This window comes from Dama dama, chromosome 5, assembly GCF_033118175.1.
Source record: "Dama dama isolate Ldn47 chromosome 5, ASM3311817v1, whole genome shotgun sequence".
Taxonomy (NCBI): domain Eukaryota; kingdom Metazoa; phylum Chordata; class Mammalia; order Artiodactyla; family Cervidae; genus Dama; species Dama dama.
The window spans coordinates 58,741,134-58,760,453 of record NC_083685.1 but is presented as its reverse complement, the minus strand read 5'-3'; the positions used below and the strand labels follow the sequence as shown (position 1 = coordinate 58,760,453).

The 19,320-nt window shown below is 39.5% G+C and overlaps 1 protein-coding gene across 1 annotated transcript in view; it reads left to right on the top strand.

Annotated features, from left to right (window-relative positions):
* The window catches only part of TTC29 (tetratricopeptide repeat domain 29), a 253,090-nt gene that overhangs the window by 116,031 nt on the left and 117,739 nt on the right, over nt 1–19,320 (top strand). The window contains exon 9 of the mRNA XM_061140907.1: nt 11,991–12,082. Coding sequence (XP_060996890.1) covers nt 11,991–12,082 — 92 coding nt within the window. The remainder of the gene's footprint in view (nt 1–11,990; nt 12,083–19,320) is intronic.

The window sequence follows — 19,320 nt, the reverse complement described above, 5'->3', positions numbered from 1 at the left end:
CGCTAAATTCCACTAGGGCTCATAATGAGGGGAAGCTGTTTATTTAGAAATGTGACCAGATGAAATAGGCACACATTTACGTCATTTTAAAATGTCATATAGGGACTTCCCTGGCGTTCCAATGGTGAGGACTCGTAGCTTTCACTGCTGCAGCCCCAGGTTTAATCCTTAATTGGGGAACTAAAATCCCACAAGCCATGTGGCACAGCAACAACAAAAAAATGTCATTTGAATCTTCCTTTAGGAGTCTGACTTATTTGCTGTTATGATACTTGAACTCTCCAGGATGGTTATTAACTAAAAATGTTCACATGCTTTCTATTTACCATAGCTTTAAAGTGCTGTATTTTTTCCCTATTGAGTGAGTTATACGGCAAAACATTATATAATATAATTATTATGTTAAGCTCTGACATATATTATATATAATTTATTAATATTATTTAATACTTATGAGCTTATTTCCTTTGAGCCAAGTAAATATTTATATATAATATTATATAATATAATACAACAGCTCATTATATCCACATTAATGTTCCTGCAGGTACTGTACTACCAGGACCTTCCAAAACTTTACCACATTCATTCAACAATTGTGTGAGTGCTCCGTCGTGTCTGACTCTGTGTGACCCCATGGAGTGTAGCCCACCAGACTCCTCTGTCCATGGGATTTCCCAGGCAAGAATACTGGAGTAGGTTGCCATTTCCTCCTCCAAGGGATCTTCCTGACCCAGGGATCAAACCCACGTCTCTTCACTTCTACATTATCATAAGACTAGGAGCTAAGGGTACAACAGAGTGAAAAACAGATACGGTTCCTGATCTTGTGGCACCTGTGATCTAATTGGAGAGAGAGAAACATTTTTAAGTAGATACATATGGTGCTTTACTCAGTGGTGAAACAGCACAAAGGAGAGAGAGAGAGAGAGAGAGTGTGTGTGTGTGTGTGTGTGTGTGTGTGTGTGTGTGTGTGCCCACCAGAAGAGTCGTGCATGAAATCAGAAAGAGCAGTGCAGGCAGAGGGGCATGGAGATGGCGAGATCTGAGTTGATTCCTGACAGCAGGAGGTCTCTGTGGCTGGAGGGAGGTCTCCAGAGTCCTGCACATTCCAGTAAGGCATACATGTTGCCATTTCTGCATGGGCAAGGTGACAGTACCTGTTTGGCCAAATTAAATTTGATGGGCTCTTCATTTGATTCTGTTTAGTCTCCATATATAACAGAGAACTGAAATGGCTGGTAATGTTATCATAAATATAAGATAATCATTCTTCACACTTCCTTTTCGTCCTCCTATAAACATTGTTGTCCTAATGCTCCTGCAGGTACTGTATTACCAGTACCTTCCATAACTTGACCACATGCATTCAACAATTGTGTGTGTGTGTGTGTGTGTGTGTGCTCAGTCCTGTCCAACATGTGTGACCCCATGGACTGCAACACGCCAGGCCTCCCGGTATCTCACCATCTCCTGGAGTTTGCCCAAGTTCATGTCCGTTGAATCGGTGATGCTATCTAACCATCTCATCCTCTGCCACCCTCTTCTCCTTTTGCCTTCAGTCTTTGCCAGCATCAAGGTCTTTTCCAATGAGTGGAACTGGAGACTTTGTGAGTTTAAAAAATATGCAAAATTTTCCCCTCAAATCTTTTCTGACAGTGAAATCTCTAATCATTTTATATAACCTGCATCAACTCTCGCTGTAGAAAGAATCCACCTGTATTGTTTTTCACTGGTAAACATGGAAGGGGAAAAAGGCTTGAAGTTATTTACTTGCCACTTTAGTTCCACAGAACTCTTTTACCTCTCAGTCCTTCTCAGTTTTTCCCTTTGGGTGCAAGAAAGAGGCTAATGCAGATGACCTCTGGCCGGTCATAGATGGTAAAGATTCCTGTGGCCACAAGGGAGATCATAGCCCATGAGTCCCTAAAGCCAGTGGACAGTTGGCTTCACAAACTGAAATACTCTCGGGAACTGGAGGAGTCCTGGGAGGAGAGGGGCTCAGTTTCCTTATTACCCCCTTAGCAGTAGTCGTCAGTCTGACCCACTCTGTTGATGTGACTTGACCACACTCTTGGTGGTCTTTGGGCACCTTCTCACTTCTGCCATTACCCACTGTGTGGTGTTCCTGAATTTCCTAGAGAACATGACTGAGCTAGCTGATCACTCTATTCTTCCACTGAATAGAACTTTTCATGTCTGGCCACCTCAGTGATGCCTTTGGTCAAGTGCCTTCTATAAAATATACAGCAAAACCTTCTGTGGATTTCCCAAGCAGGAAATAAAGGGCAGGGAAATTTTCTTTTCAAAGGAGCTGTAAATATAACTCACATCATGATTGGTCTGTGCAAGATAAATGTTTCCATGCTTTCTGATTTACCACATAGAAAGTAATCATTCAGAGTTTGAATAAAAATTCTTTGTGAACATGTCTCTTGTTAATATAGTACACACATATATTGACTGATTTAGAAAATGACAGTTTTAGGTAATATGTTCCAGTTTACTACTGAGGAAACTTTTGTTTGTAAGGGGAATTCTGTTTCATTATTTTGGAGTTTGAGGGTCATGTGTATATGGAATGTATACAGAGAGAGCTTTTAGTGAAAGAAAATTCTTGGAAATTTTTCTTTCTACCCTTGTAGCTTTTGAAAATGCAATATAAGCTCCTAGTATGTGAGAGATTAACCAGCAATTCTAATTCACTTTATGAATTTAAGGATAACCGTGAATTTTCATCCAATTTTTAAATATTTCAAGGTGTAAAAAAGTTTGCTATCTTTGAATAGCACTGATCATTGTATATGTAACAATCACTGTTTAATATGAACCAAAAGCTTTGTAGATTTAGCCTTTCTTGTTATCACCTACTGCATGGTAGGGATTTTTTTTTTAAAGCAGTTTATTAAGAATATGCAATATTTTTCAAGTAAGGGAGGAAGGCTGAAAATAAAATTTCAAGTGAATGAAATGACTTATCATTTTGTTTCTCTTGTTTTAAAAAAAATTGAACATAAAATAAATTCATCAGGGATTTTGAAGCCAGAGATAAATGGTTAAAATAATTAGGATATATCTTCAACTTAATATATCAATGTAATCTAAAATAAAAATCATATTTTTGGAATGGAGTATTCTAGATCATTTGGTCCTACCCCTTTATCTTTCAGACTTGGAAACTGAAGCTCAAGGTAACCGAGTGACCTGTCAAAGGTCACACTCTGAGCTTGAGGCCTAAGAGAAGCAAGAACTCATGTCTTTTAACACCAAGTTCTTTCTGCACTGGGCCATCAGCCTTCACTTTCTGTGTCAGGTGATCTAAACAGTCGGTGTGTAACAGTTCAAATGATGAGTAATGCATTTCAGGGCAAAAGAATACACAGTCCAAATGATCAATATAAATAGTAAGGCTAGACTACTCCTAACTTAAGGGTATAGTTTCAGCAGAATGCAAACTATTTAACTACTTTCGTGTGCTATTGTTTGCAGAGCTGCACACTTGTTTGTCCTCAGTGTTCATTCAATACAACATATTTGAAGCAAAAGATTACTGTATTTACTGCATGTCAGACACAATGCCTTTGCAGAAAGTGTATAAGAGCCTTTAAGTGATGGGGAAACAGTTCTGTTTACCCTCATTTTTATCATCTTCTCCCATTGCCTATTGCTGTCCCTAGTAAAATGCTCTCAGCGCCGTTGCTGCCCAGTCTGGTCCTCAGCCTGTTACTGCAGCGCTTGTCAGAAATCATTAGCCACTGATTTCTTTGACTAATGTTGCAGTTGATTGTCTGAATCATGTTCAGACGCTGTAAATGAGGCAGAAACATCCTTTCTGCTCACCAACTGTGAAATGGCTAAAGGGACTGAGATTGCCAGAAATCGGAATAAATGTATTTCCGATAAGATTTGACAATGATTTCAAGCTCAAGATGGCAAACTTGATTGTTTTATTTCTGTATTTCTTATTGCACAAGAATAAATCTGTATCATTTCCTTTTTCTCCTCAAAGTGATGCACAGCGTGGAGCCCAGTGTTGCACCTTTGTTATGAAGTGGCCCAACTTGGGTTTTGTGTAGGGCTGTATAACAGAATCTTAGCTCTGCTGCCTTTTTATGGTGGGCAAGGAAGAAAAAGATTTTTAAAAATGCACCCCAGGCAATGGACTCATAACTTCTTATTTACAGACAAGTCCGATGGATCCCTGTTGTGGTTTTATAGATGTATTTTGGTGCAGTTGGGTTTATTTAAACGACTTGTAGACAGAATTTGAAATAAAATGTTCAAGTGTTGAGCATAAATGTTGGGGTTTCATCCTCACTTGTTTTGGAGTGTCCTAGATGCCTCTATGAGTTTGGAGCTTTGAGGAGGAAAAATAGCTCTTTCAGGTATTGGAAGAACCATCCCATGAAAGAGGAATGGACTTATCTTGTCCCACAAAACACAACCTTGTCTAGCAGGCAGAGTTATAGATTTTGATTCAACTTAACTAACAATTTTTTTTCACTTAATTCTCCAGTGATTCAGTGCCTCATCTCACAGGAGGATAGTCTCCCATCAGGAAAATTGTTCAAGCAAAGACTAGATGAGAATTTCTCAGTGGCAGTGCTATTTACATTTGGAACTGGTCACTTCTTTGTCATAGGAGAAGGGGATATATCATGTGAATTATAGGCTGTTGGGCTGCATCCCTTGCTTCTCCCAATTATGACAGCCTAAAACATGTCCAGACATTGTCAAATATCCCCTATGAGGCAAATAACCCCCATTTGAGAACCACTCAGTAAGATAAGACTTGGGAAAACTAAGCAGATGCTTCCTTCAAATCCTTAGTAGTAGAACCATATAACATCTTTTCAAGGTAGACTTTATTCATTTCAGTTTTACACCCAAGGAAATAAAACTCATGGATACTAAGTCACTTGACATATGTCACTTAGCTCAGTAGTAAGCCTGTCTGACTCGAGTCAAAGGTATTTGAAGAAAATTTGAGCACCCAGAGGGAGATTTGATTAATTTCCATAAGGCCCTTCCAAAGCCTGGTCGATGCCCTCAGAGTAAAAGTCCCAACTGGTTTCAAGTATTGAATTAACTAAGGAAGAGAGTAGTGGGGGAAAGGTAGTAAGTGGAGAAAGAAATGTATATAGAAAAAATACCAAAAATGTGAAATAAAAGAAGTGGAGTTTACTGAAATTTTTGAAAAGCTACAAAATTTCCATCTCAAATGGGCTAGATGCTGTAACTTATTTTAGATGTTATTTTCCTACAGAAACAATGGCAGTATGGGTCACCAGCCTGAGTACAGAAGCCCATTTTAAACTTTATGTCACTCATCTGTATTAGTTTGAGTTGTTCATGCTCTGTGCCATGCCAGGAGACAGAAAATTATTTCCCCTCCTTTCCCTAAAATTTTCCATTAAATATTGAAAGCTTGGAATGATGGGAAACCAGGTAGCCAACTACACAATCTTTGATTTTTCACCAAACACATTGAGCTGCCTAGAAAGAAGAAAAGACAAAAACTATGAATTTTCCTTTCCCTAGACTTAGCGACTAAACAACCACCACGACAATGAGTTTTGAATGCGTCAAAATACTTTGCACCTGATATTCTTTTTTCTCTTCTCTTTGATTTGTGATGACAGAATTTAACCTTCCAGATACTAGATTTGTTTCCAACAAATTGCATGCCACAGGGATATTCAATCAAATACAGTGGATCCTTCAGATTTCCATACTGTATTTTCTCACTTAAAGTATTCTTTGTAAAGAAGAGTCCACTATTTGTCTAGTGATTTAAGTTTATCGATATTCATTAATTTGCAAATTATACCTTAATTAAAAAGCAGGTAACATAACTTACTGTAAAGTCAATATAACACATCTTTATTTTCTACACAATTTGAGTTTTTTTGAGGTATTTAATATTCATTTTTTGAGTTGAAGAATAATTAATTTACAATATGTTGTTAGTTTCAGATATACAGCAAAGTGAACCAGTTTTTTTTTTTTCAGATTATTTTCCATTATAAGTTATTACAAGATATTGAACAGTGTCCCCAAAGTAAACCTTTGTTGCTTATCTATTTTATGTATAGTAGTGTGTATCTGTTAATCCTGTACTACTAATTTATCTCTCCCTTTCCTCTTTGATAATTAACAGTTTGTTTTCTATGTCTGTGAGTCTGTTTCTATTTTGTACATGGATACTTCTGTATTATTTTTTGGATTCCACATGTAAGTGATATCCTATAATATTTGTCTTTGTCTGACTTACTTAGTATGTTAATCTCTAGGTTCATCCGTGTTGCTGCAAATGGCATTATTTCATTTTCTATGGCTCAGTAGTATTCCACTCTGTACATATACCACATCTTGTTTATCCGTTCATCTGTTGACGGACATTTAGGTGACTTCCATGTCTTGGCTATTGTAAACAGTGCTGCAGTGCACACTGGAGTGCATGCTGCTGCTGCTGCTGCTAAGTCACTTAAGTCACATCCGACTCTGTGCGACCCCATAGACGGCAGCCCACCAGGCTCCTCTGTCCACAGGATTCTCTAGGCAAGGATACTGGAGTGGGATGCATTTCCTTCTCCAATGCATGCATGCATGCTAAGTCGCTTCAGTCGTGTCCGACTCTGTGTGGCCCTATGGACAGCAGCCCACCAGGCTCCTCTGTCCACAGGATTCTCTAGGCAAGAATACTGGAGTGGGATGCATTTCCTTCTCCAGTTGGAGTACATGTATCTTTTTAAATTAGAGATTTTGTCTTTTCTGGATATATGCCTAAGAGTGGGATTGCTGGATCATATGGTAGCACTACTTTTAGTTTTTTAGGGAACCTCCCTACTGTTTTCCATAGTGGCTGCAAAAATTTACATTCCCACCAATAGTTATTTTCTACACAATTTATAATGTTATGTTATTTTTCCACATACCATATATATGTATATTATATATGTGTGTTTGTGTGTGTGTGTGTGTGTACATATATATATACAACCAGTAACACTGAAGAAGCTGAAGTTGAATGGTTCTTTGAAGACCTACAAGACCTTTTAGAACTAACACCCAAAAAAGATGTCCTTTTCATTATAAGGGACTGGAATGCAAAAGTAGGAAGTCAAGAAACACCTGGAGTAACAGGCAAATTTGGCCTTGGAGTACGGAATGAAGCAGGGCAAAGGCTAATAGAGTTTTGCCAAGAGAACGCACTGGTCATAGCAAACACCCTCTTCCAACAACACAAGAGAAGACTCTACACATGGACATCACCAGATGGTCAACACCGAAATCAGATTGATTATATTCTTTGCAGCCAGAGATGGAGAAGCTCTATAGAGTCAGCAAAAACAAGACCGGAAGCTGACTGTGGCTCAGATCATGAGCTCCTTATTGCCAAATTCAGACTTAAACTGAAGAAAGTAGGGATAACCACTAGACCATTCAGGTATGACTAAATCAAATCCCTTATGACTATACAGTGGAAGTGAGAAATAGATTTAAGGGACTAGATCTGATAGACAGAGTGCCTGATGATCTATGGATGGAGGTTCGTGACATTGTACAGGAGACAGGGATCAAGACCATCCCCATGGAAAAGAAATGCAAAAAGGCAAAATGGCTGTCTGAGGAGGCCTTACAAATAGTTGTGAAATGAAGAGAAGCAAAATGCAAAGGAGAAAAGGAAAGATATTCCCATTTGAATGCAGAGTTCCAAAGAATAGCCAGGAGAGATAAGAAAGCCTTCCTCAGTGATCAATGCAAAGAAATAGAGGAAAACAACAGAATGGGAAAGACTAGAGATCTCTTCAAGAAAATTAGAGATACCAAGGGAACATTCCATGCAAAAATGGGCTCAATAAAGGACAGAAATGGTATGGACCTAACAGAAGCAGAAGATATTAAGAAGAGGTGGCAAGAATACACAGAAGAATGGTACAAAAAAGATCTTAATGACCCAGATAATCACAATGGTGTGATCACTCACCTAGAGCCAGACATCCTGGAATGTGAAGTCAAGAGGGCCTTAGAAAGCATCACTATGAACAAAGCTAGTGGAGGTGATGGAAATCCAGTTGAGCTATTTCAAATCCTAAAAGATGATGCTGTGAAAGTGCTGCACTCAATATGTCAGCAAATTTGGAAAACTCAGCAGTGGCCACAGGACTGGAAAAGGTCAGTTTTCATTCTAATCCCTAAGAAAGGCAATCCCAAAGAATGCTCAAACTACCACACAGTTGCACTCATCTCATATGCTGGTAAGGTAATGCTCAAAATTCTCCAAGCCAGGCTTCAGCAATACGTGAACAGAGAACTTCCAGATGTTCAAGCTGGTTTTAGAAAAGGCAGAGGAACCAGAGATCAAATTGTCAGTATCCGCTGGATCATTGAAAGCAAGTGAGTTCCAGAAAATCATCTATTTTTGCTTTATTGACTACGCCAAAGCCTTTGACTATGTGGATCACAATAAACTGTGGAAAATTCGGAAGGAGATGGGAATACCAGACCACCTGACCTGCCTCTTGAGAAACCTGTATGCAGGTCAGGAAGCAACAGTTAGAACTGGACATGGAACAACAGACTGGTTCCAAATAGGAAAAGGAGTACATCAAGGCTGTATATTGTCACCCTGCTTATTTAACTTCTATGCAGAATACATCATGAGAAACACTGGGCTGGAAGAAGCACAAGCTGGAATCAAGATTGCCGGGAGAAATATCAATAACCTCAGATATGCAGATGACACCACCCTTATGGCAGAAAGTGAAGAGGAACTAAAAAGCCTCTTGATGAAAGTGAAAGAGGAGAGTGAAAATGTTGGCTTAAAGCTTAACATTCAGAAAACTAAGATCATGGCATCTGGTCCCATCACCTCATGGGAAATAGATGGGGAGACAGTGGAAACAATGTCAAACTTGATTTTTCTGGGCTCCAAAATCACTGCAGATGGTGACTGCAGCCAAGAAATTAAAAGATGCTTACTCCTTGCAAGGAAAGTTATGACCAACCTAGATAACATTAAAAAGCAGAGACATTACTTTGCCAACAAAGGTCTGTCTGGTCAAGGCTATGGTTTTTCCAGTGGTCATGTATGGATGTGAGAGTTGGACTGTGAAGAAAGCTGAGCACTGAAAAATTGATGCTTTTGAACTATGGTGTTGGAGAAGACTCTTGAGATTCCCTTGGACTGCAAGGAGATGCAACCAGTCCATCCTAAAGGAGATCAGTCCTGGGTGTTCATTCGAAGGACTGATGCTGAAGCTGAAACTCCCATACTTTGGCCACCTCATGCAAAGAGTTGGTTCTTTGGAAAAGACCCTGATGCTGGGAGGGATTGGGGGCAGGAGGAGAAGGGGACGACAGAGGGTGAGATGGTTGAATGGCATCACCGACTCGATGGGCATGAGTTTGAGTAAACTCCGGGAGTTGGTGATGGACAGGGAGGCCTGGCGTGCTGTGATTCATGGGGTCGCAAAGAGTCGGACACAACTGAGTAACTGAACTGAACTGATATATATATATGTGTGTATTCCCCTTTGGGCCAGTAATGAACTATATTTTTCCCACTGCCTGTATATTTCCTATTTTTAGGTAAAGTGTTTAAGCTGAGTGATGAACTCTGTCAAGTCACAAATAGAATATGTTGTCTCTACTCTGAGGAGGGAGTTCTCCAGGAGCTCTTCACTGATGGCTGGTTAACAGAGTCCCAGAAAATTCTCATCCCAAGTTCAAATAGCTCTCTGTATTATCTCATACGTCTCAGAGGGAGGTTTTCATTTTTTGCTTCTGAGGGAGACTTCTTAGGCCAGATGTGCGGGGTGTAGTAGAAGTACATCTTGCATCCCAGTCTTCTTACGCTAAGGTGAGTGTTCATTCCAGCCAACCCCATCGTGTTCCATGAGGAAGCTTCTGTAAAATCAAGCCCGAGGTCACAACTAGAAGCCCAGACTGAGCTGGTATTTGCCCTGGCTGCTCCCTGGGAGTGCTGCATACTTGTGTGGGAGAGGAGCCATCAGTACTGAAGTGTTTACCTGTGATTTCCTGGACACCTACCCTCCTAACCGTGGTCAGAGGAGGCGCAGCCCTAAGATAATGCTGGGTGCTCCCAGATGTTACATTGCTGCTTCCGGGTTCACAGTGACCAGGGACATCGGAGCATGGTGCAGGATGAGCAGCTGAAGCCCTGGAGAAACTTGTCTTCAGTCATTGCTAATTCACACAGCTGCATCAGTGCAAACCTCTGTACCACGAGACTGTAAATGCCTTGAAGGTCTCTGAGCATGCTCTCTTCTCTGTAAGGTTTCCCAGGGTCTAATGGGGGCTTCCCCAGTGGCTCAGCGGTAAAGAATCCACTTGCAGCACAGGAGCTGCATGAGACCCAGGTTGTATCTCTGGGTCGGAAAGATTCCCCTGGAGGAGGGCATAGCAACCACACTCCAGTATTCTTGCCTGGAGAATTCCATGGACAGAGGAGCCTGGTGGGCTGTATATAATAGTCCATGGGGTTGCAAAGAGTCGGACGCGACTGAAGTAACTTGGCGCACAAGCATGCAGGGTCTATCACAGCACTGGTACCCAATAACAGTGTTTACTGAATAAATTATTTTTGACACAAAAATAAAGTAATATTTGATCTTTAAATTTCTAGAATGTCATTTAAAACATGTATAGACCAAAAGAGACACTAGACAGTCTCTTCCTAAATATTTTGATGTTTGGATTTAATAAAGTCTCTTATAAATTCACAAAATTCAGAGATTCTGTCCTTTAACTCCGAAAGTTCTATGTCATGTCGTATCAGACTTGGTCTAAGTGCTGTCATTTGTGCAGGACAGAGTCAAAAAAAAATTCTCAGGCTCATACAAGACTTACTAAGAGGCTTAAAATTAAGGATCGAATTGTTGAACTTTGCAGGTTTAACAGGAATTACAACACTGGGTCAAGATGTATCAGTAAGTTTTAATATCAGTATTATGTCATGCAGTCACTAGCAAACCACACACAGACACACACAAATTAGGAGGTATCACCATGGCCTAAACTAAAACTATTTCCTAAATATTAACTTTAAGAAAGTAAAGATGAATATCAACACTGTCTCTAACATGCAAACTTTCTAAGATGCCAAATTCAGGCTGGGGACACATCCTGCATGTCCATCTTCCCTCATGCTGACTCTCTCTCTCAACACTGTCAAATGACTTTCACTAATTCTTTCTTAGAAAATGTGCAAAAAGGATTTCCATAGAGGTCTTTGGAGATTTCCTGTGTCTTCATGTGTGTAATAGGTTGGGTCAAGTAACAATGAAGGAGGAAGAAGGAATTTTATTTTCCTTCTTCTAGCCCTTGAAAGGGAAATAGAATAAAAAGGAAAATCATACCATGCAGATGTCAGTGTTAAATTCAGATCATACATTTGGCCATGGCAGCCATAATCTTTTGATCATTGAAGAGATTGTTGGTAATGAAGTACATTTGTAAGAAATATTTTTAGTGTATTCTGAACACGTGTACAAACTGTGAGATATGCCTCTAATAAAATGATAGATTTAGAAATTGCCTGGCACCTAAATTCATGCTTTTCAAACAGCTATTTATAGGAAGAGAAATGATATTTAACCTACCCTAGTAGACTATTATAATCTGCCTTATATTACCTAAGATAATAGTTCTATATTTTCAAATAATGTTGTAACACATTCAGTTATTTATTCATACCTAAGTTATATCAATTGGAAGATTTTGGATTGTGCAGGAAAAGAATTATTTTTACAAAAGTAAGACTTCACTGTCAAGGCTCAGAGAGATCGCTGTGAAACGAGTAGTAAAATGGATAAAACTAAACCAAACCAACATGAATTTTTAATAGAAAAATTTTATGGTGACATGAAAGACAACTATTAATTTGGATCTTTTCTGTTTTGAAATGAAACATCAGTGAATCTGGTCATGTTATATGTTTAATACGTATTGCTCTTTCCCCATAGGTCCTCAACACTTATGGCAAAATCTCTACAGACCTGAATGATGATCTCAGCCTGGGGAGAGCCTATGAAGCAATGGCCAAGGTCCTGCAGAGGTAAGTTTGCACATCCTTGTCTTGCTGTCACTGTGAATTCACTCAACTGTGAAAGACTTAAATTGTTTGAGGTCTGTCGCTTTCCATTACTGCCTGCTTAAATTTTAAGCAGTGCCCTTCTTAAGTGACCCTTTCATCATAAGTTATTTTAAACCAAGGTGGTATTTTTAAACTTGCACCTAAACTCTTCTTTGTCTGTTCCTCCTCCTTACTATTTTACTTTTTGATTTTCTGGAAGTTTGGTGATGACCTTGAATGAGAGGAGAAAATCAGGTCACCTCTCACAGGTTAAAAAAGCAGAGAGCACATAGACAGTACGCTTCAGTGACTGTGGTTCACCGTAACCTTTCCAGATCTCTTCTTTGAGGAAAGTTTCCATTTTATGCTTCTTCCATTAAGACATCCATCTCTCCTTTGAACACATCTGGATAAACGATCAGGTGCAAAAACAGTATTCCCAATGTTTCATTTAAAACAGAAAAATTGAACAAAAATATACATAAACAACTCGTGATACAAATTTTTCCATGGAAAATATATAATATGGTATTCACTCATCATATTGTGATTGTTGTGTACTCCATTTAATCACTGCATTATACTCCAGCCAAGACACAGTGAGGATAAGAAAAGTTATCAAAATTATGGCCTTGGTTTTTGGTATGTTACCTTATATCCAAGACAGAGCTTTTAAATAATTTTGTAGTAGTAGTGTTAACTATGTAGTGGTAATAGTAGTAAATATTGTTGTTGTTGTTTAGTCCAGTTGTGTCCGACCCTCTTGCAGCCCCATGGACTGTATTGTAGCCTCCTCTGTCCCTGGGATTTCCCAGACAAGAATACTTGACTGGGTTGCCATTTCCTTCTCCAGGTGATCTTCCTGACCCAGGGATCAAACCTGCGTTTCCTACATCAGCAGGCAGATTCTTTACTGCTGAGCCAGCAGGGAAGCCCAGTAGTAAATATAGATTTCGTCAAATTCTGATTTGTTCCTATCTGTATTTCAGTTATAAATACATACAACTGGTGGTATTTTAAAAAGTAAAATTATCATTCCAAAGGCACTTAGAATGTCTAATGCATTGAAAATGGGTCTTCATTATGTAATTATCATTACCAATATAATGATCATTAAATATTAAATAATTAATTAAATATCAAAACACCAATGAAGTGTAAGGTGCCAAACAAAATAAATTAAATGCACTGCAGTCTTCACTGGATGAATGATTGGGACAGACAAATTTATAAGGAGGGTATGGACATATACTCTAGGAAGGCAGGGCCAGCCATGAGTAAAGCAAGCAACCTGTGAGCATTGTGGTCCCTTCAAATGAAGGTTGATAACTGTCCTGTGGATGATCAATCTAGCTATCCCTTAAGCTTTTATTTTCCAAATAATCACTGGAAAGAAGCATTATAAAATGATTTCTACAAAATGACATTGTGTTCTAATATAACCAAAGAGGTAAAACTTCAGGGAAAAATCTTTTCTTTTATAACCTATTATACTGAGCACTAATTATTTCACAAAACAAATGTTGGTCTTCACCTTTGGTTACTGATAGTCTTTATAGTTATTTTTGAAACTTCTGGAAACCTGTGGTCATCCTAAATTCCTTTTCACCTGTTAAACTGGGGTCTCATCTGGAATATTTTATTTTCCCCTCCGCGATTTGAATTTCTCATCTATGTTGTATACCTTTTGATGAAGGTGAAAGAGGAGAGAGAAAAAGCTGGCTTAAAATTCAACATTCAGAAAACCAAGATCATGGCATCTCACCCCATCACTTTATGGCAAATAGATGGGGAAAAAATGGAAACAGTGACAGACTTCATTTTCTTTGGCTCCAAAACCAATGCAGATGGTGACTGCAGCCACAAAATTAAAAGACCCTTGCTTGTTGGAAGTAAAGCTATGACAAAGCTAGACAGTGTATTAAAAAGCAGAGACATCACTTTGCTGACAAAGGTCCATATAGTCAAATCTGTAGTTTTTCCAGTAGTCACATACAAATGTAAGAGTTGGACCATAAAGAAAGCTGAGCACTGAAGAATTGATGATTTCAAACTGTGGTGCTGAAGAAGACTCTTGAGAGTCCCTTGGACTGCAGAGATAAAACCTGTCAATCTTAAAGAAAATTAACACTGAATGTTCATTGGAAGGGCTGATGCTGAACTCCAATACTTGGGCCACCTGATGGGAAGAGCTGACTCACTGGAAAAGACCCTGATGCTGGGGAAGATCGAGGGCAGGAGGAGAAGGGGGTGACAGAGTATGAGATGGTTGCATGGCATCATGGACTCAATGGACATGAGTTTGAGCAAAATCAGTGAGATGGTGAAGAACAGGGAAGCCTAGCTTGCTGCAGTTTATGGGGTCCCAAAGAATTATACATAACTTAGCGAGTTAACAGCAACAATACTGTAAAACTTGAGGGGAGAGTTGAACAATTGTTTTTACAACAACAACAGATGGTCAAATAACCTATATATATACAACTATATATATATATATATATATATATATATATGTATACAACTATATGTGTGTGTGTGTGTGTGTACTTATAACATTGTGGTAGTATCTGATATATAGCAAAGTGATTCAGATATATATAGCTATGTAGATATGCTTTTTCATATTCTTTTCCATTATGGTGTGTTACAGGATATTGACTATAGTTCCCTGTGACATATAGCAGGACTCTGTTGTTATTTTATGTATAGTAGTTTGTGTCTGCTACTCTGAAACTCCTATTTTATCTTTACCCTCTTCCCCTTTGGTAAGTTTGTTTTCTATGTCTGTGAGTCTGTTTCTGTTTTGTAAATAAGTTCATTTGCATCATATTTTAAATTCCACATATAAGTGATATCATGTGATATTTGTCTTTTTCTAACTTCACCTCATATGATAATCTCTAGGTCCATTCATGTTGCTGCACATGGCGTTATTTCATTCTTTCATGATTGAGTAATATTCTGTTGCATATGTATACCACATCTTTATCCATTCATCTGTTGATGGCCCCTCAGGTTGCTTCCGTGGCTGTTGTAAATAGTGCTGCTATGAACTTTGTGGTGCTTGAACCTTTTAGAATGAGAATTTTTGTCTTTTCTGGATAGAAGCCCAGTAGTGGGATTGCTGGCTCATATTGTAGTTCTATTTTTAGTTTTTTAAGCAACCTCCATAGTGTTTTCCATAGTGGCTGCACTAATTTATATTCCCACCAACACTGTAGGAGAGTTCCCTTTTCTCCACACTCTCTCCACCATTTATTATTTGTAGACTTTTTAATGTTGGCCATTCTAATCAGTGTGAAGTGATTGTAGTTTTGTTTTGCATTTCTCTAATAATTAGCAAAGTTAATTATTTTTTCATGTCTCTATTAGCCATCTGTATGTTTTCTTTGGAGAAATGTCTATTTAGGTCTTCTGCCCATTTTTGATTGAGGTGTTCATTTTTTAGTTATTGAGTTGTATGAACTATTTGTATATTTTGGAAATTAAGCCCTGTTGTTTGCATGATTTGCAAATATTTTCTCACAGTCCATAGGTTATCTTATGATTTCCTTTACTGTGCAAAAATGTAAGTTTAATTTAGTCCCGTTTGTTTAATAGCTTTGCTTTTATTTACATTGAGTTGGGAGACTAATCTATAAAAACATTGCTGTAATTTATGTCAGAGAATGTTTTGCCCATGTTGTCTTCTAGGAGTTTTATGGTGTCATGTCTTATATTTAAATCTTTAAGCCATTTTGAGTTTGTTTTTATGAACAGTGCAAGGGATTGTTCTAACATCATTGATTTAAAAGTGGCTGTCCAATTTTCTCAACACAACTTGCTGAAAAGACTTTGTCTCCACTGTACTTTCTTCGTCAAAGATTAATTGACAGTAGGTGTGTTGGTTTACTTCCAGGCTCTCTGGTCTGTTCCATTAATGCATTTGTCTGCTGTTGTGCAAACAGCACACTCTTTGAATTATTTTAGCTTTGTAGTATTGTCTTAAATCTTGGAGGGTTGTGGCTCCTGCTTTGTTCTCTTTGCTCAGGATTGCTATGGCAATTCTGGGTCTTTTATAGCTCCATATAAGTTCTAAGATTATATGTTTTAATTCTGTGAAAAAAAAAATGTCATGGATAATTTGATAGGGATCTCATTAAATCTGTAGATTGCTTTGAGAAGTATGGCCATTTTAACAATATTAATTCCTCCAATCCAAGAGCATGGGTTATCTTTCCATCTCTTTGTATTATCTTTAGTTAATCAGTGTTTTATAATTCTCAGCATATAGGTCTTTTACCTTTGTAGGGTTTATTCCCAAGTATTTTATTTTTTGATATGTTTAAAAGGAATTTTTTTAACATGTTGTTCTTACTGTTTTTATGTGTTGTTGGATTCAGTTTGCTAATATTTTGTTAAGGATTTTTGCATCTACATTTATAAAAAATATTGGCCTTTAATTTTCTTTTCTGGTAGTATCTTTGTTTGGTTTTGGTATCAGGGTAATGACTTCATAGAATGATATTGGAGGGTATCCCCTTGTTTCAGTCTTTTGGAAGAGTTTAAGAAGGATTGGTATGAGTTCTTTGTATGTTCAGTAGAATTCTACATTGAAATCTTCTGGGGCTGACTTCAGTTTGCAGGGAGTTTTGTTTTGTTTTTACATATTCTGTTTCACTTCCAGTGATCAGTAAGTTCAAATTACTATTTCCTCTTGATTCAGCTTTGGTGTGCTGTATGTTTCTAGAAGCTAGTTCATTTTTCTAGACTGTCAAATTCAATCGTTATTCATAGTATTCTCTTATTTTTCTGAATTTCTGTGGTACCAGTTGTTACTCATCCTCCTTCATTTCTTATTTTGTTTATGTGGGTCCTCTCTGCAGAACCAGAGTATTCCTCCTCAGGGACTGTCCACCGGGAAGTAAGTTCTGTGCTGGCACCTGTCGTTCACCTTGTGGGCTTACAAAGTACACTGCTTTGGGAACTGCCCTTGACAGTGCCTCAACCATGGGAATGCAGGCAGTGCGCCCTGGCATCCCTGAGGCACTGCATTCACAAAGCCACCAGTGCAGATGTATAGGCACAGATCCGCTGAAGTCAGGTGCCAGGACCGCAGTAATGCCAGTACCACACTGTTTCAATTATTGCAGCTTTGTAGTATTGTCTGAAGTCTGGGAGGGTTATGCCTCCTGCCTGGACCTGCCATGGGAGCTATGGAAGCAGCCCAGACCCTGGCCCCATCCCAATGTGTGTGTATCTGCAGAGTCCACAGGGACTAACCCCAGACCCACTCCAGCCAAATGGGAGCATCCTTAATCCACTTGGATATTCCACAGTAGTTTACAAAGCCAGCAGCAGCAGCAGCAGTGGCAAAAATTCACAGATCACACAACCATGGGGAGAGGACTCAGATTTCAGCCCTGCTTCCTAAGTGGGGTGGCCCCTGGGGACTGGCTCTGATTTCAGCCCTGCTTCCATGTGTGGGCAACCTTCTGGCACCTGCATGTTCCCAAACTTGTAGAAGCAGAGCTGCAACAGCTGTGAGTGCTCCAAGTGTGAGCCTGCTATGGCGGGGCCCCTGCCCCTGCCTTTGTGTGCCTGTTAATAGTAGTGCTTCACTTCTAGGCTCCTTCTGAATATACCCCCTACTTGCAGTCTGTCCCACACTCTAGCCCCTTCAGGCTGTCTCTGCACAGTCAACCCCAGTCCTTCCCCCAGGTCTGTCCCCTGAAGCCTGAGTTTCAGCGCTCAGCTCCTGCGCACACCAGCAAACATGCATCTTGGGCTGGGGAGTGCAGCGAGGTGACACAGACCACCTGTGCAGGTCTCTCTGTCTCCGTTTTACCTGCTGCAAGCTGGTTGCTGCACTCTTGTCTAAGCCTCTGAGGCTGCCTTTCTGCCCAGCTGATCTCCTTACCAGTGAAGAGGCTTCTCAGACTGAGGGAACTCTTCCTCTTTCACAGCTCCTTCCTGGGGACACAGGTCCCGTAACAATCCCTTTTCCCTCCTTTTTTCATTCTACCTGGTTATGTGGTAATCTTTCTTACAATTTTGGCTGTCGGAGATCTTCTGACCAGCATTCAGTAGGCATTCTGTCAGGACTGTTTCACATGTAGATGTATTTTTGATGTATTTGTGGAAGAAGGTGAGCTCCACATCCTTCTATTCCACCATCTTGATTGGAGACCCTCAGATCCAGCTATATTTGATTTATCATGAAGTATGACATGTTTTGGGGAGGAATAGAGGCAACTGCATAACAACAGTCTAATATCTGTTAGACTGTTTCAACAGTCTAACAACCTGCCTGGGGGCAAACATATAATGGACAAAAAATATATATCCTCATCTCACTTTTATACTAAATGAAGTGAATTCCACTTGTAAGAATTCCTATCTACTAAAATACCAATGAAGTCATCAGTGATTTGTATGGTAGACATGGGCTCTTAATTGTATAAATGTGGTACAATGGTAAAGAATCCACCTGCCAATGCAGGAGACACAGGTTCGATCTCTGGGTCAGTAAGATCCCCTGGAGGAGGAAATGGCAAACCACTGTATTCTTGCCTGGAAAATTCCATGAACAGAGGAGCCTGGTGGGCTACAGTCCATGGGGTCACAAAGGGTTGAACTCGACTGAGCACATGCGTAGCTGGGTAATGCACAAAAGAGTATAGAAAAGGCTTCTTCCAAGGTCTTGAGGAAGCAGTGTCCCAAGGCCCCTGCAAGCTTTCCAATCCAAATCTGCCACTTTGCAGCTTTTTTACTGTTTTTGGAAGACCAATCAGGGGAGTGTAAACCATGGCATATTCTTTCACTATTTGTGCAAAGTAACTCTAGAAACATTTCAAAAATAAAAATTCTATACATGTAGAAAAACAGCACCCTAGATACCTGATTGTTGTTGTTGTTTAGTTGCTAAGTCATGTCCAGCTCTTTTGTGACCCTATGGACTGTAGTCTGCCAGGCTCCTCTGTCCATGGGATTTTCCAGGCAAGAATACTGGAGTAGCTTGCCATTTCCTTCTCCTGCAGATCTTCCCAACCCAGGGATCAAACTCATGAGACATCTGGTTCAGTTCAGTTCAGTCGCTCAGTCGTGTCTGACTCTTTGCGACCCCATGAATCAGAGCATGCCAGGCCTCCCTGTCCATCACCAACTCCTGGAGTTTACTCAAACTCATGCCCATCGAGTCGGTGATGCCATCCAGCCATCTCATCCTCTGTCGTCCC